Source organism: Haemorhous mexicanus, chromosome 1, assembly GCF_027477595.1.
Source record: "Haemorhous mexicanus isolate bHaeMex1 chromosome 1, bHaeMex1.pri, whole genome shotgun sequence".
NCBI lineage: Eukaryota > Metazoa > Chordata > Aves > Passeriformes > Fringillidae > Haemorhous > Haemorhous mexicanus.
This window is the reverse complement of record NC_082341.1, coordinates 136216161-136239991: the sequence shown is the minus strand read 5'-3', so window position 1 is coordinate 136239991 and position 23831 is coordinate 136216161. Positions and strand designations below refer to the sequence as shown.

At 37.5% G+C, this 23831-nt stretch overlaps 1 protein-coding gene across 2 annotated transcripts in view; it reads left to right on the top strand.

Moving 5' to 3' along the window:
- Window positions 1-23831, top strand: part of STK3 (serine/threonine kinase 3) — a 141419-nt gene extending 117588 nt beyond the window's left edge. For both annotated transcript variants that reach the window (XM_059864430.1, XM_059864440.1), the window contains exon 11: window positions 20505-23831. In XM_059864430.1, the coding sequence (XP_059720413.1) occupies window positions 20505-20663 (159 nt within the window). In that variant the 3' untranslated portion in view covers window positions 20664-23831. The remainder of the gene's footprint in view (window positions 1-20504) is intronic.

Genomic DNA, 23831 nt, shown 5'->3' with positions numbered 1-23831 from the left:
TTTTCTAAAGATACCCTTATTTCTTTTCAAGGATTTGCATTTTCCATGCTTACAGCTACATAATCAATCCTGGTTCCTATTGTCTGTGTTTTTTTTCCTTAATCTTATTTTCTACTTTAAATGAGTTCATTATTTTTGCAGTTTGTCCTGACAGCCTTGGATCCACAAAAGTATTCATTTCTTGGAACCTGCTGCCAAACAATTGCACTGCATTCTTATTACATGATAATCCTTCAGTTAGTTGAGAAAATTAAGCAAATGATCTAGGCTGTAAATGGTGAAGTCTCTCCCAAAAAGCACGCAAAGGTGGTGGAATGCCGTGTGGCTCTGTGTGCCCCGCAGCACGGGCGGGAGCTGCTGTGCTGGGTGGTACCTGCAGCAGCTGCCCCGGCTCCTGCAGCCGGGGGCGGGGGGAGGTGACACTCACAGCCACCCTGCACGGGTCCATCCCCTGCAGACCCTGCTGTGCTGGCATCCTGCGGGGCTCTGGCAGGGCCTGGAGCAGGGAATATGCAGTCCCTTTTGCAAATGTGGCTGCTGGTGTCAGAGCCATGGGAATCCTCTATTCCCAAACCATGATTTGTGGAATGAAGACTGGAGTTTTTCAGCTAAAAATCAACATGAGTGCCTGATGAATAAACCTACTGTGTCAGGAGTCTGGTGATCCTGCCAACTGCTTTTGCAGGGTTGACTGCTTTGAAAACATTAAAATACACCCCAAAGCAAGCAAATAAACAAAATAAAAGAAAAACAAACACCACCACCACCACCCCCGAGAAAACCCCAAGTAGCTATCAGTCTGGAATGCAGTGTTCCTGAGAAGATACAAACATATAGTGTAAATCATAATTTAGGTAAGATCTGGTTTGTCTCCTATTATCAGCAGTACAAGTTTCTTCAAATGAGCAAAGGTGAAAGATTAAAATAAGACCCATTCCATTTTTGAAGTTAAATGAAAGCATGTTTGTGCTTGATACAATGGGAAATAGCTTGGAGAATATTTTGTTCTTAAGAAAGAAGGAAAGAAAGTAAAAAGGTATTTTAAACCTTCAAAGAACTTTATATGCAGGTGGTTGACAATTGAGTAGGTGTCAGGTATTTAAGTGAAAGCTGCCTGTCCAATCCATATGGGTTTTTTTAGGAGTAGTTGTATTTTTTTGTCTGATTATGCCATCAAACGTCATGCTTTGTTTCACCTTATACTCACCTAAGCACCTGGTACCTGTTGCCAGGCAGTCCATGATCACAACTAACCTTTCAGGAAATTTAAGTAGAATTGTCAAGTTCAAAGCATTCATGAACATGGAGTATCTTTTTTTATGTTTGAGTAATGTCTTGTACGCTTGATGTATTCTTTGAGTTTTTCTCTTGCTGTGGCGGTTGCTATTGAGTGTTTGCTACATTTATACATTAAAAAAGCATATGTTGTTTTTTGAGGACAAAAGTACAGACTAAAAATTATTATTTTTACTACCTTTCTTAATAGCAACCATGTCTACCTGCTTGCATAAAATGTTCAGTTGCATCTCATCTGAACATTTTATGCAAGCAGGCAAGAGATAGAATTTTGCTGTAATGACAGCAAAACTTGTATCAGTTTAGGGAAATCTACAGGAGACATGCCAAGAGTTTATTAAATGTCTTAAGACTGGTTTTGATAAATGTTAGGCTCATGCTGACCCTGGTGCTTTGAATCATGAAGGAATCATTGATTATTTCCTGACTGTTCTCTACCAAAATTTCCTTTCTATTTCTTTCTTGTAGAGTAGTTATACCTGGCAACTTCACATTTAAATATAGGAGGGCTTCTACTTTTAGTCTATGGGAGGCTTATGTTAAGAAGTCATATCTTACTTTTAGAGTATACATATTTAAAGGTTAAACTGAGCTATGTTCAGTCAGAGCTTTGTCACTAACCATAGCCATGTAAGACTTGTTCTAATTTCTAAATTTTCAAAGCAGCCACCTGAAATTAGTTGAATCCTTTAAATTAGCACAAATGTCATGAGGATGCAGTACAGGGAATCTAAATACAGTTGGGCTGCACTTCAAACTTTTCTTTTGGAAAAGACATCTGCCTTACAGGATAAGCACTGTGATAACTCATTGTGTGGTCCTGGACCATGTACTGTGCTGGGTGACAGTGGGTGAGAGCCTCCCTTTCCCTGCTGCCTTTGGTTTCCAGTTCAGGTGGGGAATAATCAATTGCAGCTGGTCATTTTAGTAACACCTTTTGACCTCAGTGTTACATGTTGGATAACATGAAGTAAAATGAACGGTGTAGTCCTCATCACTCAAAAGTGTCAATTACTTCAGGGGTAAGATAAGTTTTCCTAGTGGTGCTGCAGAATCTCAATGTTTGGAGAGTTTCAGTAGGCTCTGTGGTGACTTACTTTGCAATACCTGCAGATTTCTTTTCCCTTGTGTTTTATATTCCATAGGTCTGCAGATGCTTTTCAGTTCACTGGACAGAAAATTTACTAATAAGCATTCACTTCCTGGTGAAATATCTCCTCATAAAACTCTGAATGTTACTTAAGCTTTTATTTTAATTAGTTGTGTTGTTTTAAATGATAATCAAAATCTGTTGTAAAAAGTAAAAGTAGCAATTGCTTCACTGAAACATGTTAATTAAAACATTTTTTGAAGCATTAGCATTGTCACATTTCATCAGTGCTATCACAACAGTTGTGGACTCTGCTATTTGTTTACTGCTTTTAAATTTATTGTGGTTTTGATAAAGCAATGCTTTTGCACAGTGGTGAGAAGATGTGATGCCAGGCTGCTGGAGGCTTTTCTGAGAGAGAAGATTTTGAATGCTTCCAAATTAAACCAGGGCTGCCTGAGCAGTTGAACAAGTCAGAATGTCTGTAGTAACAGTGAAGCAACATGAGGATTCAAATAGGTGACAGCTGAAACCTTTTTTCCAAAGATGCTCTTTCTTCCTCTTCATGGGTGTGAAGGCTTTTTAGAAAAACAATTGATAAGTTAGATTGTGCTTTAAAATTCATTGTTGTATAACTTCAGCACTTGAGTAGGTCCCCATCTACATCCACAATTGGTTCTAGTTCATATTCTTCTTATAAATGGGAAAAGATCAAATTTATATAGAGAATAAATGAATAGGATATTCGTCTCTTGTTCAATTGGAACAGGGAAGAAATATAAGAACACAAGAAAATGTTGCAATAGGTTACATTGTAAGATGATGTTATAAAAACATTTTCAAAAGCATTTATTTTGTGGTCTGCTGATAATGACTGATGATTGTAGGCATTTGGCATTTAAAGAATAATTGTGAAGTAAGAAAAAAGTTTACCAATTCATTTTCTAAGTCTACAAGAAATAACTGGTACAAAAGCTTTGCTTGCTGGTACTACATTTTCACTTGTTGGGTTTTAGATGTGGTGCCAATTTTTGATATAGGTATTGGTGTTGTTATTTTGCTGTCAGATATAGTGTGAATCCTAAAATGTGCTGAGGATACACCATCTCTCTGTTTCTTCTAAGGTGCTATGAATACCAGAGAGAGAAAAGCTGCTCTGTTGGTTGACCCCAGCCCTGCAAAATCCCCCACTCTTGCATTTAAATGACTTGTTTACAGATTTGCACATAGACTGAATTTGAGGAAACTACTAATCTTGTTCCAGAGCTTTGAGGGAAATACTTTATATGATTTAGAAGCTGTACTACATAAAATCAATTTTATTCACTTTGTCATAAAAGCACAGTCATCTTTCGTAGATTTTTGTGATCTCTCCCCAACCTATACTTATCCAAAATGGGATACTTAGTCTTACTATGTATGTTCTGCTAACATTTAATCATGCTGGTGTTTCAAATTTTTAATCACCCTGTACAAAGATTATTTGTGTACAATCTAACTGTATAATATTTTTTTATCCGTTTCTTGAGGAAATTAGAGTTATGTTATTGTGCTGTTTATCCTGATAACTTTTGAGTCATATTGACCAAATTTGGCCTCCAGCAAAGGTAGAGGTTTCAAAGGAAGTTAATTTGCTCTACATTTCAATATTACTACTACTAATTTGCCTCTTGAGAAGAGGGATCCAGGTAGATACCTGTGCTGGAGGATGGGTTGTAGCCTGAAGCCCGTAGTCAGCTGTTGTCTTTGCCATGCTGAAAGGTTGATTGTGGCCTCAGTGGCTTGGAGCCAGGGACAGATGGGTTGCATACCCATACCCAGCTAGGAAAAGACTGAGGCATGACAGAAGGGCACACTGGCTCATTTCTGTTATTTCCATGTATCAGTCAAGCTGAGTCAATTTGTCATGCTCAAAAAATGTCCAACTCCCCCTTGTCCTCCTCCCTCTCCCAGCTCACCCTACAGTTGCAGAATTGGTAGATTGTCATGTAAGGTAGCCTGAGGGTATCACACAGCAGGACTGGCCCTTTTGGCTATCTCCTGTGATTAGATCAGATTTTGTGTTACATGAAGCTTCTTTAGTCTCTTTCCTTTTTTATGCTGCTCCCAAGATTGTCTTTCATTAAGTTGCATCTCACCTGAACATTTTATGCAACAATTCTCTTCCTTATATAATGGTTTCCATATGTTTGCTGTATCAAATTTAAATATACCATTTTTGAGCTCCATTTTGATGCCATCTGCTTTTTTGTCTTTCTTTGAAACGAGAGATGTAATAAGAAAGTGGCTTTCCTTGATTATACTCTCAGTTCAAGGCAGTGGATAACATCCAAAATGGATTTTCACCAGAGAGAGGATTCATTTTGGCTTTGTTAATTCTTCAAACAAAGAGCTGTAAATATATTATTTCTTTTACTGTACACAAAACTTTGCATTAGACTGCTCTGTGTGTTGAATTCAGCTGTGATATCGAGATATCTGTGTAATATTTTTATTTTAGGAGAAATAAATGCATTAAAGATGTTTTGCTCACAGGTAGGAACGTCATATTATCCAGCCTGTATGATTTCCATGTTAAACAAAATTCAGTCTCCAGGATGTTTTCTCTGAAAGGTCGTTGGAAAGGTGAGGAGCAGAGATGAAATGATATCATCTCATGTTTACATTCATTATGCAGTGCAGTAGTGGGTTGACCTACAGGAAAATAGGTCCTACATTTGAATTCCTTCATAACTTCCTAAGTCAATTGTTAGTTCCTTCTGCTGGAGGGAATTTTAGAAAACCATGTAAAACTGGCAGCAATTTAGCTATTACTGTATTCAGGTTTTGAGGGCTTTTGACTATTTGTATCGTGCAAAACTGCAGCAGTATTGCTATAAGCAGAAGATTAAAAAAACTTCAAAAAGTAAAACAAGTTTCTGTCATAATCTGTGCTGAATTTTTATCTAATGTGCTTTAGTTTTCTTAGAGGTTTCAACTAATCTGCATGTAATCTCTGTTGGAGGACACTGGCATTATGCCATACAACTACTTTTTTAGTTTTCCAACATTAACTGCCCTTTTCTGCTTCTCCACCTTTTCATAATTCTGTCCATGAGCTTTTCTGTGCCTAAAATTTTCCTTAAGGCTAGAACTGACATAACTTGTTCTATTCTTATCTGTTTCTATGGCATTTCATCCTTTATTGCTTGGTATTTTCTTACACAATTTGCTGTGGTTGTTATGGCAACATTAAATAACAAATCTGTTAATTTTCAAATTATATTGCTTTCAAAACATTGTATGATATTATATTGGTGAGTAAGAGGTGAAATATTTTCAGCATAATAAAGCAAATTAATGTGATTAATTAATTTACCTTGTAGTTTTGCAATGTGGCTGCTTCTAGGCAACTTATTATGCACTGTGGTTCTACTTAGGGAAGTATAAATAGAATACATTTGTTGAAGTAGGAGAAACTGTTAAATTGCTGAAAATACTCTTTTGCTATTATTGTTCTAATGGCCAGGATCTGGTAATCGTGACTGGCATTCTAACAACATCATCACCAACCAGATTAGTAGGCATTTAGTTCATAATGACTAGGATTCCTTGTGCAATACAGACCATCAAATGACATAAATACACTCCCAGAATGGAAGATATTTGGAGACATTAATGTTAAAAGTCAACAGAATAAGATCTTTCTCTTAGACTGTATTTAAATCAATAAGAGATACTGATGGAGGAAAGAGGAATATGGTTTGAGATTGAAATGGGCAAGAATCTAAAATTTCTGCAAATGGGGTATAAAGTCGGAATCAGTAATGAAAATGGAAGCACAGTTACTTCTTTTACAAAATTAACTGATGGACCAGTTCCACAAATTTTTTTGTATGCAACTTGGTAATGTTGCTATTTTAAAATACCTCTTCCTATGTTTTGGATTTTATAATATTGCGAAGTCCTTATTTGCATTTTGTGTCTTTTAATGGAGCCTTTGGTGAATTTGACATTCATTGCAACAAAAAAAATTTAAAATCTTCTCTAATGTATTTGATTTTACAGCATTGTGAATTCTCATAGTTCATACAGTATTTGTACTTTCAACTTCAGGCACATAGTTGTGTGTGTGAGATGAAGTTAGGACTATTATAGTGAAAACCTTACCTTTTCAGTGATGTCAAAAAAGCCAACAAGACATTGCTTTCTTCATGTCTATAGCATTCTTAAATTACTAACAGAATTTCTGTGGTGATAGGATGTTGGGACATCTAGGCTTGGATTGCACTCCGATTTCAGACTGGAAGAATGCAAGTCTTTTAGACATTAAGCAGAAAAAGTATAGTGTTTCCTCCATCAGACCTGAGCTGGCTGTTTCTTCAAGGAAAAAATAATTGGTTAGTGGGTCCACTACTCAATATGTGGTGTAGTTCAACAAGGCAATTTGTATTCAAAACTATGGCAGCTTTTCAGAAGATGGTGGCTTAATGCCAAAAACAACTTCTCTGTCACTGATAGAATGTACCCAGAAAATCATTTGAGTTTCAAATGAAAACACATCTCTTTCTTTGGGTGACAAGGGGAGGTGATACTAGTACTCGGGATTCTTCAAATAATTACATTTTTGAGGTTCTTAACATTTGCTCCTATATGTTAATGTCAGGTTTTAAAATATCTGAGGTAATTTTGTTTTCTGTTTGTGATGAGATGTAGAAGTTAAAAAGATACTCCTGATTCCTCCCTTTCCCGTTCCTGCATCCTACTGCCACATAAGATGAATTTCTCTTTTGTATCAATTCTATTCTGTATGCTGTATATTTACATCTTTCTGAGAGTAGAGTTTTTTTTCACAGTAAATCCTAGTGTTCATATCCAGACATGTGCAATAACTGGAACAAGAAATAACCCATGTGCATTGGTAAATTAATATTTAAAGTCCAGGACAGATAGGCAGTCTTTTGACACTTTTCCTGCATCTGTTTAAACTCGTGCATATACATCAGATCTGTCAGTGATAAGGGAGTTATTCAACCTCTTTTATTCTTATAGACTGAACAATGACTCTTAATACATGACCAGTCCTATAAATTTGCACTTTGCCTGTCTTCAGTGTTGTATCTTTAAATGCAGGATACCATTCAGACTGAAGAATAGATGTTCTGTAAGCAGAAACCCCAGTGATGTACTCTAAATAAATTGTGAGGGCATTTAATAACCTCAAAATTTGTATTTTCATCTTTATTTTGGAAAGGCACTGCTATAAAGATGGTCAAAGCTACTAAACTGCTTTCACAAGGCGCTGCAAACTGAACTACATTTTTTTGGTTTTTAATTATAATTTTATTTAAAGCTAATCCTATGAACTGTATAGCAGCTGACTGCATTGAGCATGAATTTTGTTTGAGTGCTAACACCTTGCATTGGAGGAATGCATTTTTCTAGCTCACATTTTTCTTATGCTTTTTATGTCTAGGAATGTGCTGCATGGGAGTTCACATTATTTCCTGCCCTGATAGTTAAGTTTGGAATTAATATAGGTGATGCCTTTGGTTCTACTTCATTTTCCAAACTGTAAACACAAAATCAATTCTAAAACCTGGATTGAAATTCCCAACAGTTTTTCTTGAGAGGGATCTAGACTAGAAGCCATAGACACTAGAAGTTTACCAATGTTCTGCACTTGAACATTACCAGTGTTTTCATTGTTGATATACTATGCAATGGAAAAGATTTTATTATTATTTTCTTTTTCTTTATGGATTTTTAAATCTAGAAAATGGAGCCCTTAGTTGAACCCTAGATGATCATTCCAGAGATGGATTGGAACATTAGCAGAGAGGCCAGAAAGATTCTACTGAGATGTGTTTCACATGATGAGGGTTTGCAGAGCTTGTACCATTCCTGAGTTTGGGCTATGTCATCATCATCATTCGCTCCAGAGGTGCAGAAGGGGAGTAGTGAGCACTCTAAATTTGAATGGGGGTTCATGAACAGTGTTGGCACAAAAGCTTGTACAGTACCTGTTAGCCTTGAGTAGTGAGTCAAAACTATATCTGCAGATTATGAGAAACCTAACTAAATAAACTAGTGTTGCTCAGTTGTCTGTGAGAAGGCAAATAGATAAATACTCTGTAGATCTTCCTAGGAGGGAGTTCTGTGAAGGTAAGAAAGAGCTGTGCTAATTGTTGGCTTGATTGCACTAATGTTTGAGTGACAGACAAAATGTTTGATAATAAAATATTTCTTTGGCACATGATTTTGGCAGTTCTGGACTCAGTAAGTGAATATGCCACTGAATTGTTGAATCTTAATGAATAACTGTAGTTTCTAAATTCATGGAGGGTGAGCATCATACTTCTCACAAAGGTGGATTGTGTTTTAGAGACTAGATTTAGATTATGGTTAAGTGTACTGTTCAGTGTCTAGATTCCCTGGATTTCTTGTTCATTAAAATGAGTGGTCTGTTCTTTTTTATTTAGTGTTGCTTTTTGTTGTATGTTGGTACATGGAACTCTTGATTAATTTGTGTTGACAGGACAGATTATCAGTGATTATCTTGTTCTGTATTTTCAGGATTTTTTTTAGTATATTATTTGCAATGGAGTGGTCTACTACATGTTTGTAAAATAAGAGATACTGTATAATCTTTAAAAGCTGCTACCTAAGTGGTGTTATTAATAGATTATCCATTTCTGAATTTGTTCACTTATTTTAGATTTAATTTAGTCTGGATTAAAAGCAAACCAGTCGATGTCTGCTAGATTTAGCCCATCATACAGTGGATTTCATCAGGTTCATTGATAGTGTTTATTTATTATGTGTTTTCCAAGTATGGGGCTGGTGCATTTTGACAGAAGAGAAACCAAATCCACCTTAATGAACCAGCTGAAACTCTGTAGTGCTTGATTGGTATGCTTTATAGATAGGACTTCAATGGAAGGCAGCATTGGAAACAGTTAATAAACTATTGTTTTGGTGTAAAGAGATTTTTTAAAATCTGCTCAGTCCTTAAGCCTGAACAATGTTAATCAATTTTCATAACACTAAAACTTCCATCAGCAGATGAGATCTCCACCCCCTGTGATTCAGGAAGCTGCTGCATGCCATGCAGGAGCGGAACAGTACCATTCCCCTTTGGGTATGCTGTAGGCCAGGATGCTGCTATTGGGCACCCAAAGCTTTTAGGAAAACTGTGAACCACATCAAGCTAAATACTGTGAACCACATCAAATTAAACAGTAGTCACATAGTTCTGGCAGGGGAAAAAGGATTTCCAGAAAATGTTTGAGGAAGGAATAAAGAATTTTTGAGGAACTGTGGACTGAGACACATTCTTTAAAAGCCAAAAGTGCTTCTCTTTGCTCTTTTAAGTTGTACATAAAAGAAAGCTTGGTGCTATCTGGCAAGGATGCTACAGGCTAGGTGCTTGATTCTACCTTTGCAGTTCACTGCAGTCAGTCCCTGTGTGCAGCATCCATGGGCTGTGTATTGCTGTTTAAGCAAGCTCGGTGTGCGCGGCTGTCATCCTCCTCCAATCCCTCTCCCGAGGTGGTAACCTGCAGGCCTTCCTGAGGCAGGGTTCTCCTCCCTGCTAACTGAGATGAACAGCTCAGTTAAATCTTTCTCCTTAGCCCAGTCTTTATTGAATTGCTGCAAGTTCAGATTCCACAGTTTCTGAGGTTTTGCAGGCCTCTTTCAACTGATGTCTCAGTTTTCTTGGGAGTTTTTTGCTGCATTTACTGTATTTTCTTCCTTCTTCCAGTGATTAATAAACCTGGCATTTGTTGCTCATAAATTGCCCTGAGTTTTTTCACTATAGGAAGACTTCCAGAAAGCTTTCTGCATGAAATAAACCCCAGCAAACAGTATGTCTGTAATTTTTACATTTATTAAAAATAATTTGTTATTCCTAGGTCCTTTCTAAATTAGCTGTTCTAAACTAAACTGAATTTTCTTCCTTATAAAGAGTATAGCTAAGTCAAGGTTTCCCAGCAAATAAGATAGCAATTCGCATGTGCATTTTGGGTTTGGGGGTTGAGTGTCTCTTCCAACAGACTTTTCCTGTTAGGAATATTTAGTTTTGTTGGTTTAGTTTTGAGTATCAACCTTTTATGCTTCTCAGAAGATTGGGATTCACTTGTATTATCCCTCAGTAGGATGCTAAGGTTTGATGTTTAAAATTCTTTTAGCCTCTTGCATTTGCTCTTCAGGTTAAATGCTTTTCTCATTCTGAGGGTTATTGTTGTGCATGCCTTGTGTGTCAAAACTCACTGTTAAAGCAGTTTCCATTTTTATTTCTATTTAAAAAGTAATCTTAAATGGACTATTGAGGAAAAATAGCTTTAAAATACATCATTATGTATTCAATGAATTTATAGATTTTTAATACAGCTTTTTTTAACCTCAGGGCTTCTACTTCAAGTTCCTTATGTCTTTACTTTTCACTATATTTTTGTATTTACAACATACTTTAGCAAAACTAGGTGCATCTTTCATTTTTTAATTTATCTTCACAGTGTTTTGGTGTTTTAAAAAAATGCCGTTTTTTAAATGTTTCTCATCCCTAATAGCTTAGATCTTTGTTCTTAATACAGGGTGCATTTATGTGTAGATGAGTAGAATTTTACAAAAAAAAATACTGTTCTTTTCTGAGTATTTTTTCATGCTCTTTTCATGGAAAAATCAGAAGTCAGGGAGGCAGTGATTTAACTTGCAAAAACTTTTGAATATGAGGGCAACATTTGGGCTTATGATGCTGAATGACAGCTGCAGTAGCTGAAATGTGATATTTCAAGGACACTGTAAGATACCTGCTGATAGCTGAGCACAGGATGAAAGATTATTTACAAGCACTTGCCCTGGAGAGCTAGATTAATAAAGATAAAGTGCTTTTAACTTTTTGATGCTACTTACTTGCTACGCTAAGAGCTTTGAATAGAGAGTCCCTCTTCCTTTTAAATCTTTATATCTTTGCTTGGTAATATTTGAAAGGATGTTTTGGGTGTTATTTTGGGGTTTTTTTCTTCCCTTGCTTTTTTTCTTTCTCCAAAAGCAGAAGGGACTGGGGGGGAAATCCTGATATTTTTAGATCAGGTGTAGTAACTACTTTGCCATCAACACTGTGTAGATATATTTGCAATGAAGTTTAAACAGCATGGTGAGTATCCAGATGGAGTGGTTTTCCTCATCTTTAGCTTATTTACTCTGTTGGAAGCTTCTGTAAACATTTGTAGTAGTCTTCAGGACAAACTACAATTAAACTTGAGATTCCTAGTATAGAAAATCACAGTATATAAAAAGCCACCAAGATTTTCTCTAAGGGATTCCAAACTGTGAATTTTTGCCTGTGATACTCTAAAAGTAATGTTTAAAATGTCTGTGATGGATGATGAAATTCTAAAGAGAAGGTGATAGCAAAATAAAGTGTCATGCTTCAGTAGACCCTAGCATGTGTAACAACACACCCTGTGTAAATGGCATGGGAAAGAGAGATTGGTAGGGCTTTTTTCCTTCTGTACACTTACATTTATTTTTTACATTTTCTATGAGATGCTAAAGATTTGATCTTGAAGGTACTTATAATGGAAGTTTACTGGCTACAGAGTTTTTGAGATACATTCCTTCAGTTTATTTCCCCATGTTCAGACTCTTTCATGGTGCTTTATTTGTTTTAGTGAAAACTATATGCCTAATAGCTCCAAGAATACCACATGCTATAGTAGGTAAAACTGACATAAACTATATTTGAAATGCTTAGGATATGATAAAGCATCAATGCACACTGCCTTACTGTTTTGGCAGGAACTGGGTAATATTGCAACAGACATTATTGCTACTTTTACCTTGTTGTTCATGATAAGCTATGCTTTTCCTTAGATTTCAGTTCCAATAATCAGGATTGTTCATTGAAGTTTTTGACTACTAGTTTTTTTTTCCTCTGAGCTTTTTAGCTTTTTTAATTGCAGAAATATTTAATTTGCATCCTGATGACTTAGAAATGAATGGAAAATAAAAATACACTTTCCTTCTCTTAAAAACATCTTATTTTAGGAATCTTATTTTAGGGATAGTTTAATGAAAATAAATGACTCAGCTCATGATTTTTGAATTTTAGTACTGGCAGTATTTAATGTGCTCAAAGGAGAGCCCTGGGCGCTATGCAAAAAAACATGCAAATGACAGTATGAACTAATGCTACAGAAAAGTTTGTTTGGTTCCTAGTGATTTCTGTTGAAATGTCACTTTGTATGAAGCTGATAAAAGTCTCCTAGAGCTGAAAAATATTGATGGTACTGACTAAGATTTAGCTTTGTGTTGCTAAAATTATGTTCAGCTTTAATGTTAGAGCAGGGAGAATTCTATTAGTGAAAATAGGAATTAATAGTGGAGAAGTTAAATACAATTTTATCCCTAGAAAAACATTTAAAAAATACATTAACTTCTCTTTCTTTAATTTTCTCTTATATGCTTATTTTATCCCCCAAGATGCTTAAGGTAACTGCAGTCCTGTGAAATGAACTTTGGTTTCAACAGTTGTCAGTCATTCTCTCCTATAAATTGTTACAGTAAATAAGGTCCTTTTTTTATTTGTATAACTTCATGCACTGCAACAAGCATTCTTGCTCTTCAGACACCCTGAAATAAATGCTCTCATTCCATTCCCCATCCCAGTTTTTCTTGAGACTGATTTGCTCACTGTAGTGACAGCAGGGGTGGGGATGGCAGCAAGTCAGAGCTCTGCTGTGTGGCCAGTGGGTGCCTGAGACAGCTCCTCCTCACCTGGCACTGCTTAGGCAGGGTCAGCAGGATTTGCTGTGTAAGCAAACATAAAGCAGTTCTCCTGTTGCTGCATGGAAGCAGCTGAACAGACAGCAGTAGCTGGGGAGTATTTCCTTGCACACAAACGTTTGACAATGTTTTCATTGGTGAGATTCACAGATTTTGAGTGTGAATTCATAGTAGAGATAAATTGGGCAGAAAGGCCCACCTTGTACCTTTTGGATTCTGACTCAAGTTTAACTTTTTATACCAGTAAAAAAAAGGAGTTTGAAGTGGAGCTCATTCCACTAGAGAAAAGAAAACTTTACTTGACAGAGGGAAGTGAACAGCTGGACAGAAAAGTTTCTGTTACCTTAAACCACTAACACAAAGACAATCCAAGATATGCACTGGTTAAATCTTAGAAGGTGCTATGGCCGATCCCATTTTGCAATTGCCATTGATGCAATAGCTGTTGTTAGCCATTCTGTTGACAATTCATACTGTAGCAATTGCTAGCAGATGGGAAAATAGATTATTCAGAATACAGTATTAACTATCCATATTTTTTTAATCAAAGACTCCTAATAGCCATGTTGTATGTAAGATTCATTTAAGCAGTTGCTAGGAAGAATTTGTTTTTTCAAGTAAATGCAACAAACTTGATGGAGGTTACTTTCTGGTTGAATATCTATTTTCTTAACAATTTAAACCCTGAAAATGCATTTGCTTGTTTTTGTTGCACCAGCTTAATAATAACAGTATTTCATATTTTACTTTTGATAGACTGGAAGTTTGCAATGGTAACTCATGCATTATGTAATTAATAATGAAATCTACTTTTATCTTATTGAAAACATTATTGGCATGGAGGTTTTATTTACCTCTCTTACTGTCCAGAATGGATTAAGATTATAGTGTTCTACATCCACCACAACTTGGGGCTTCCGCCCCCTGAAAAGTTTGGATGGCTATAGATATGAGTTAGCCAAGTGTGGCTGTTGAGTTCCAGACCCCCTCACCTAAATCCATGGACTGCAAGCATCACCAGGTATCTCAGATACTTGGTCCATCCTTCTGGCTCCTGTGCTGGCCACATGTGGAATCCAGCAGTCAGGATTTGCATTCTGCTCTTTGACTTCACGACTTCTGAGAGTCCGTTTTTGATTGTACTTTATCTCCTTCCTTCTGAGCCTGTTGCTCAGAACTCAGGTCTGTAGACAGGAATGCACACCTATTTTCCAGGTGTCCCTTTTGGCCAGAGTTTTCATCAGTATGATTTGATGAGGATTGTAAAAGAATTATATAAGATACAGTGTGGGTCCTCCTGCAGGCAGTAGTATTGATTGCAAGTAATTATTCTTTGGTTTGCTGGAAATAGTGATCCAAATGAACCTGGTCCATATGGGATGCAAGAAGTTAGACCAAAAGACAAAAAAAGTAACTTTGTTTGCAGAAGTTTGGTTCTGGGAGGTGAGTGCATCACTATGTGAGGGAAAAGTTCCTTGTGTCTCACTGAGGAAACTGAGGATTGGTAAAAAAACCAATCACCTGAAACCAGTAATGACCAGAGTAAAAATGTTTTTAGCATAGGTGTATTGTGTTTGTGTGGCCAGGTTTTGGTAGCTGGGTGGCTTCTGTGAGAAGCTGCCAGAAGCTTCCCCCATGTCCAGCAGAGCCAGTGCCAGCCAGCTCTGGACCTGCTGCTGGCCAAGGCCGAGCCAGTCAGGAATGGTGGTAACGCCTCTGTGATAACATATTTAAGAAGGGGAAAAAAAGGTATTGCCTGTGGCAATTGTGGCCAAAGACGAGCAGAGTGAGACTATGTGGGAGCAACAACTCTGAAGACACCAAAGTCAGGGGAGAAGTGAGAGAGGAGATTCCAGCTCCAGGTGCCAGAGCTGAGGTTCCCCTGCAGCCTCTGGTGAGGTGACTGTGCCCCTACAGTTCACAGAGGTAGATGGTGATGCAGAGATCCACCTGCAGCCAATGGAGGGCACTTGGATGTTGGAAAGAGATCTGGGAATCTGTGGGAGACCTGTGCTGGAGCTCGCTCCTGGTGGCGACCTCCAGACCTGTGGAGAGAGGAGCCCATGCTGGAGCAGGTTTCCTGCCAGGACTTGTGATCCTGTGTGTGACCCATGCTGGAGAAGCCTGTCTCCTGGAAGGCTTTTACCTCATGGAAGAGTGACTCACACTGCAGCACTTTGTGCAGACTGATGCCCATGGGATGGACTCACATGGGGGAAGTTTATGAATGCCTGTCTCCCATGGGAGGGACCCCACACTGGAGCAGCAGAAGGATAACTCCCTGAGCAGCAGCAGAAACAACATATGATAAACTGATCAAAACCTGCATTCCCTGTCTCCCTCCACTGGTGGGGGAAGGAGGGAGGGGTGGAGGGAAGGTGTTTTTACAGCCCAATTAACAGAGAGAAGGTGTTTTAACAGAAGTCCAATTGACTTCTTGTTATCCTGCTCTGATTTTTTTAGAAGTAAATTTAATTAGTGTCCCAAATTCAGTTCTGTTTGGCCCATGATAGAATTTGGTGAGTGGTCTCTCCCAGATGTTATCTCAGCTCATGAATCTTTGTTACATTTTCTCTCTCCTGTCCACTTCCGTGAGTGACAGAGCAGCTTTGGTGGGTGCCTGGCACCCAGACAGGGTCAGCCCACTACAATAGGAAGTGTTCTTCTGATGACTTGCTAATTTGCACTGTATTCAACAAACCTTTGATCATGCTGGATTATTTTAAACCCCTGGTGTGATCAGCAGTGGCTCCTACCACCTTCACACAAGGGCAGCACGCCTGTCTGTGGAGCGCTTGTAGCTCTGACCTGTGCTCTGATGGCAACTGGAACACTTCATGCCTGGAGCTGCCTCAACTTTTGGATTTTTACTGTATCCCAGCATAACGAGGACAGTCACACTAAAAAAAGCTTGCTAACGATTCCTTATCTGTGCTCCTTTTTAACATCTACATATGGCATTTCCTGGAAAAGCTTCTAACCTATTACAAATAAGTTGAAAAATGAGCAACGAGGAGTTTAATGATTGGTGTCCCATTTGCTGGAAGTTTGAGATAAAGTATACTAAGTTTCCAGACTTACTGGTCTCCCAAGTGTGTGGCTGAGTTGGCTTTTCTGAAGATTATAACTGAAAATTGTTGTTCAGTTAGAAGGTTAGTTAGTTAGAAGGTTAGTTATTTTTGTAGTTAGTTAGAAGTTTTTATTCTATTTGTCCCATCTTAGGTTGGTGCTGCTGAAAGGTATTTCAGCCACTTGGGAACTTAGGTCAATGGAACTCCTTTCTGAAAGGTTGCCTACTGCCAGGTTTTCTCCCTGGATCAGGGAGAGGAGTAGGTGGAGGCAGGAGCTGCTGGCACTCAGTTTGCCGCACTGGGAGCTTTTGTCCCATAAGGATGACTGTTGTCTGCTCTCTTCATAAGCAAAGTTGATTTCCCTTGCTCTAGCAAAGTAGAGAATTTCAGTGAGGCTTCTTTGTCTGTGATTGTGTCTTGAGAATACATTAGCTTTGAGGAGAAATTATTTAATGTCATCTGGCTCTGGCATGGTTTGACTTCCTTGTTTGATTTGCTTCTCTTCTGGATTGTAGCTCTCTTTAATGATTAGGTTAACAAATACATCTTTTAGGAGAAAAGTTTTATCATTGTACACCTTATCTTTCTTCTGGAAAACTGGGTAAGTGTATTCACTCTAAAAGGCTGTGTTTGTGTGTGGCATTGTAAGTTGGAGTTTGGACTATTGCTTTCTGAAATCCCAAGTGTGATTTCCTAAATGGGAAATAAAGGGTCCCAGTGAAGGCAAACGCTGCTACCAGAAACTCCATTAATACCTCTGTCTTGGAAGTGGCCCATCCTGACACTAATTGATGTCTCTTGTGTGGTTGTGGGTGTTTGATCTCTGAAAGGACGTGATTCAGTCCATTATGTGGAGAGGCAGAAATGGAATTATCTATTATTATCACACAAATGCTATCCTGATTACAATTGTAATTGTAACAATTTGTTACAGTTAACAGCTTTTTAAAAGCTACTGAAATAAAATTTAAAGCCTTTCTGAATTCCTGTAGCTTGTGCTGCTGAATGCTTCCCTCTCCCTTCCCATTAATGCCAGTAGCCTCAGTAGTTACTGCCGCGAGCTACTTGGTGGATTATTTATGGCAGTTTAAATTGCAAACTGTTTGCAAGTGGAAGTAAGTGAACACTGAGCTCTATTGCTTTAAGAATTTGAACCAAAATATTTATTCGTGCAGGGCAATAAATTACATAGGAGTAATGAAATATCTTGTTTGAGATATTTCTACACATCTTATTTGATATATTTGCTGTTGCATTAAGTGTCTGGATTATTGCAGGCTTTTAGGGTTTGTGAGGTAATACCTATAGCACAGACAGAAGTCAAAGAAATATATTTTTTAATTTGCCAAGGAAACGTATGTGCCCAGACGCACATACATAATTTCCCAGATTCAGCTGTGGCTGATTAAGTGGTTTTCTCATCTGATGTTAGATAGGTGAGACCTTCCTAACTCTTCTGTTTTCTGCCACTTCCTTCTTTTTTATGTCCTGGGTATCAGCTGTTCAAATAGATGAGTACTGTGGCTATATGGCTCTCCTGGGAGATGTGTCTGAGATAATTCTGAAAGATTCTTGGTCTCTGGCTTAAAAAATTAATTTTCTTTATATTTTAATATTCATCCCAGCTGTCTGTGATCTTTAAAGAGTAGTTAATTCTGTTTGCTGGCTCAGTTTCTTGATTGAAATTTAAATAAAAACTCACCCACCACATTCTTCTCTGCTAATTTATGAAAAAATGTTTTTCAGAGCAGAATAATTATGTAATTACATCAGATGGAGTCTATTCTGTGCAGCTTAAGCCTATTGTCTACAGTGGTGACTGAGAGAGAATAAGTGGCTGTCCAGACTGGCCAAGAGTGGGTAGGGACTTCATCACTGGCAGTTCTCACAAAACATACGCATGAGATTATTCAGTGTCTGCCTTAGGCATTTGCTGGTCTGTGGAGCCCCAAGTGCATTATTCCTGTCACACGTGCTAAATACATTATTCCTGTCACACGTGGGTTTATTGCTCCTCTCATCTGTGCTGTGTTGGGATCAGTTAAGCAGTGGAGTTGGCACTGACATCTCTTCCCATTATACTTAAAATCTTTGACACTTAACTCCTCTAAGAGAGTATCTTCACAGAAAAGTGCATCATATGCCAGTTACATATATCAGTGAGCTAAAAATTAAATAGAATAGTGCAGGCTTTTAATCTTTTCTTCCTCTGAAAATGAAAAGGTCTTTTTCTGCAGAAGTCTTGGTGACTGAGGAATTCCTTTCCCCCGTCTTTTTTCTATATGTAAATGGGAGGAGTGCACTAAAATGGATGATATCTGATGCCTTGCGAGGCAGCTCTTTCCTTCATAAGGAGAAAAGTCTTTCGGAGAAAGCAAGGGAGGGCAAAGTGTCACAAGGAGGGCAACAAAGATGGTGGTGAAGGGTCTGGAGGGGAAGCCATGTGAAGAACATCTGAAGTCACTTGGTCAGTTCAGCCTGGAGGACACTGAGGGGAGATCTCATTGCCATCTACAGCTTCCTCATGAAGGAAAGAGGAGGAGCAGGCACTGATCTCTTCTTTGAGGTGCCCAGTGGCAGGACCCGAGGGAATGGCCTGAAGTTGTGTCACTGAGAGGTTTAGGTTGGACATTTCAAAATGTTCTTCATACAAGAGGTGCTTGGGCACTGGAACAGCTCCCCAAGGAAGTGGTCACAGTACTGAGCCTGAAAGAGTTTAAGAACCATTTGAATAATGTTCCCAGGCACCTGATGTGGTTCTTGGGGCTGTACTGTGCAGGGCCAGGAGCTGGACATTGATGATCCTTGTGGGTCCCTTTCAACTTGGTATATTCTGTGATTCTGTAAGACCAACATTGCTGAGCACATCTGAAGTCTCATACAGATCTTGGGATCTTTGGTCCTTGAAGATATTTTGACATGTGGGGTTTAATTCTCTTCTTCATTAGGAACCTTATGGTTAAAATGATGTCCCATGAAAATGTGCGTCTTTTCCATATGCTCTGTTATGCATTTCTGATATGCCCACTCTCTTTATTATGACCTTAAATAATTTGTTTACTATGTGCAGTGTGGTCTGTTAGAAGTCATAATGCTGAGGTTTGGACTGTATGTAGCAGTATGTGTTGCTAATTTATATGCCTCAATTGCTGATAAAAATAAAGATCAAAAGTAGCAGTTAATTCCTCAGAGAAAACAGATCAGATTGTGTTGATAGAAGTCTGCCCTAGATTCATGAATGAAGTATTGACTCATTGGTAGTTGATTCAGAATTTTTTTTTTAACCCATGAGTTAGGTAGTGTGCTTGTTTGCAATATTAGAGTATTTGCAAACAAAATAAAGATTATCCCTTTTGTAAGAGGAAATTATATGTGCTATTTGAAATTTGCTGTTTTTCACACTCTTGAATAATATGACTGAATGGCACATGGGCAATTCTAATAAAAGAGAAATGCAGAATGGCATTAAATTACATCAGGAGAAAAACACATAGGCCAGACAAAGAACACATTTCAAATGCAGATGATTCCTTGCAATAGCAGGTGGAGCAGTAGTGCCCAACATGCCCCAGTATCTGACAAGACTCCAACCTTTGTTGGCAGCAGCAAGTAAGGCAGTGAAGTGATTTACCTGTTGTATGATCACTCACGTGTAATGAGTGAAATGTAATGAACTGTTAAACATTCTGAGAAAATAGTTTTTGAGAGAAAAGAACTTGGTCAAAGGTAACCTCCCATGAATTCAGGAAATTATTTAATATATTACTTAAAACACTGTTAGCAGTTGTTTTGAGTAGTTGTGACAGCAGTCTGTTGAGGAAGGTGCCTTGTTCTTCTTATCAGAAAGTACCCCTAAGTATCTCTCAAGAGTATTACTTAGAGCAGCAGTGTATTTTTCAGGCTTCTATATGAAGTTCAATAAGAAGTACTTGATTATGCAGTATAAGTTATATATGTGAGTATATATATATATATGTTTGTATTCTGTGGCATGCTTTTTTCAGCCTAATGAGTTAAACTACAGTCCTGTATTTTTTTTTAATTTTCAGTTAAATGTACTACGTGTGTTTGCTTTCATTGGCTGTTATTTATGGTGGAGCACACTAAGGCTTTTGGCTTTATCAACAGTTATATATACATGTATATACATTCCAAGTGTGTAAAAACTCTGCAGCTGTAAATTAAAGGCTTATTATGAAAGGCAATGATTTTCTTTTTTGTTGAAAACAGTTTCTAATATATTTTGTGGAATTGTTTTTTGTTTGGTTGTTTTGCAGTTAAAAAATCTGAGTTTAGAAGAATTGCAGATGAGATTAAAGGCTTTGGACCCTATGATGGAACGAGAAATTGAGGAGCTTCGTCAGAGGTACACTGCAAAGAGGCAACCTATCCTAGATGCAATGGATGCAAAGAAACGGAGGCAGCAAAATTTCTGAGTTTGTTTTCCTTTCAGACATAATACTAGGAGTCACTGTGGACACTGGTAACTTTGTAAGTCAGAAGGAATTAGATTATGAGAGTTTTCAAAAATCCAATCTGTTACATTTTCCTTCACGAGCAGTGACAATTTCAGCAGTCAAGAATATTCATATGGTGTTCTGCAAAGGCAGCAAAACACTTTACTACTTGTTTGCATTTTCAGATGTTTAATGTAATAGAAGTTTAATCTGTTACTTCCCAATCTTTTTCAGGTGTGTAGTGGTAACTTGGTGTTGTACATTGGGAACTGTGTTTTGGAGCACCTGGAATATTTTCTTGATTGTGCAACACTACCGAGCCTTATATTGCAATGTATTTTTCTCCCACATAGTAGCATATTTATTATGTAATCTTTGGTTATCCTATTTATTTTATGCCTGTTTTCTGTTGGGAAGTAGTAGGATAATATTGTGGACAGCAGAGTCAAATTAGATAAACTTGCTGTTGTAGTATAATAAAAAGCTGCTCACCACTGTATTACCTTTTAAAACTCCAAATTCAATACGTATCCTGATTCAGGACAGCACTTGAACATGTATCCAGCCCATTCATAGCAGTAAAATTTAGGAATCAAGTAAGTAATAGGCACATGTTTTTCTGCTCTCCTGAATCAGGGACAGAACAGTTGTTACACTACAGAGCATTCTTTGAGAGAGGATTTATGTCATTTGTACGCACACTGAGTCAGCTGTCATTAAACAAGAAAACAAGTGCCTAATCAGTTTTAATTTTTGTTATTCAGGAGAAGCAATACTTACAGTCACTCTTTAAGTGTAAACTTCCAGTTGCTATTGCAGTTCTGACCAGTATAAACCTCTATTTTGCACGGTAGTTTTATAATGAAGTAACAGCTACACTTTCTGGATATGTTTTTTGTTTCATTTGGGGTTTTTTAATCACTTTTTTGAGGGGAGAGGGGAATTATTAGAGCTTTGGGGTTTGTTTGTTTTCATATTGTAGCTACAAAGGGATAGTAATTTAAAAACCAAAGAAAATAAATGGAATACTTATATTTAATAAGTATAGAAAAGAAGCAACATTTAATAGTGTTCTGGGGGGGTTGTCCTGCAATTGCTAAACATTCAAAATTCTATAGTCTTCTGTTGGTAGATTTTGGGGACTCAGAAATGCAGGACCAAGCTCTTAATAACTTTTTATAAGTTCTTGTCTGGTTTATGTTGTGGAATGTCTATTGGTAGAATTTACAACGTTGTAAGAAATATTTCCGACTTCGCGGAAAATGTGATCCACTCTCTGAACAATCTACTGTGTTCTCTATTGAAATCTTTACTATCGTTGCCTTGTATGTAAATAACTTCACTGTGATAGTCATACTTCTTTAAACCATACAGCTGAAAAGATCTTTACATTCAGCCTTCAGCTGTTAAACTTTTAATGGTGACTACTGTATGGGCATCTTCTCTGTTAAACATTTTCTGGAAGTTAGTAATCATCTCATACCTCTTAACATTAATTGTCAACATATGTGGACCATTTAGATGGAATAGTGCCAATTTTGGAAATGATGCGTTATGTCACAAAGCTTATGCCAGTGGGAACAAAAAGTTCTTACAGATCAGCATTCTACAGCCATGCTGGTACCAGTACTTGGGTTTGAGCCGTATACAGCCATCGCTGTCCTTGTCATTCTCTGTGTGTTTGCATGCACACCGCGCTCTGACATGTAAACCCTAGAGGCAAATAAATCTCAGTTGTGATTATTAGAACATCCTTATCCTCACCTCTCTTCATACTGCTTAGAGCAGTGAGCACTCCTTGTGAAAATGCAAGAACACAGAAGATCCATAAAAATTACTTTAGGCAAGATAAAATGCACCTGGTAGTCCTATGCCTCACATTTATAGAACTAAATGATGTAAAGTAAAAAATGGTATAAACATATTGCTGTGTCATTAGATTATAATCATAATGCAGGAAAAAAATGACAGCACCAACTTCCCCCTATTACTATGGTTCTTATTTATTTAAAGTAATTTCTACTTCTTGAACTTTCTGTTCTCAAAAGCTCAAAGGTGTGTGTGCATACATTGATTTTTATAGATATACACACATATATGTTCATATCTATATTAAAGAGAAAATATAGAACAGGTTTAAACCATCAGGAGAGGAACCTAGCTTGCCTTTTCTTGGTGTGCCTTTTAAGCAAAGTGTCATTGTCTAGACACTCTTACCTGCATCCTCAGCAGCCAGATTTTCCCATACTCAATCTTTAACTTCTCACACCAAAATTAAGACTTTGAGTTTGAATAATGTGGCTTAACAGTGTAATACACACTAATAAAAAAGGATCACTAATTTCTTATTTTGTGTATTCTGAAAACTTCAGTAATGTGGTACCCTAAAGATGAACTGTGTATCCCGAGGAACTCTAATAAAAGGCTATTTTAGACTAGAGCTGTTGCAGTCTGACATCTGAAAGCTATCAGAAGGTAAATGACATCCTTTTTTTCTATCCTGATGTGTCTGCATAGAAACAACTCAGACTTTGTGCACATGCATACACACAGAAATGGAATATACATGCATGAGGAAAATCTGAATGCAATGAATAAAACAAATAAAATAAGCTGCTTAAAAAGGTGAAAATAGTGTCCGGTGCACTGTAAACTGGGTAGGTACAGGATGTTTGTGACCAAAGAATACTTTCATAAATTGATATGAAATTAGTATGTTGCCATTCTGGTGTGGTGCAAGCTGCAGTCAGAGTAAGAGCTGCCTTGGGCTTCAGCAGCCAGCATATGGACCTCTGAATCCTCTGCAAGCATTAACATTGTACTCAGAGATGGATGCAACTTATTTTTTCTTTCCTCTATTTATATAAATGAATCAAATCATCCATGTTGTTGACTACACATCTCTACTGGAGGATGAGCATCTCTGTAAAGGAAAGCCAATAGAACAATAAATAAGATATTTTAAAAGCAAGCCTTGCAGGAAATCTAATAGAACTACTGACAAGTTAACCTTCAATAAGATTTTAACCAAGCAATTTCATGTTTGCTTCTGACTTTGTATGTTTAGGTTTAGTAAGTTAAAACAATTTTGGAAAATCATTGCTTATTACTAAACATTTTTAATAAAAGCTAATTTTTCCTGTATAA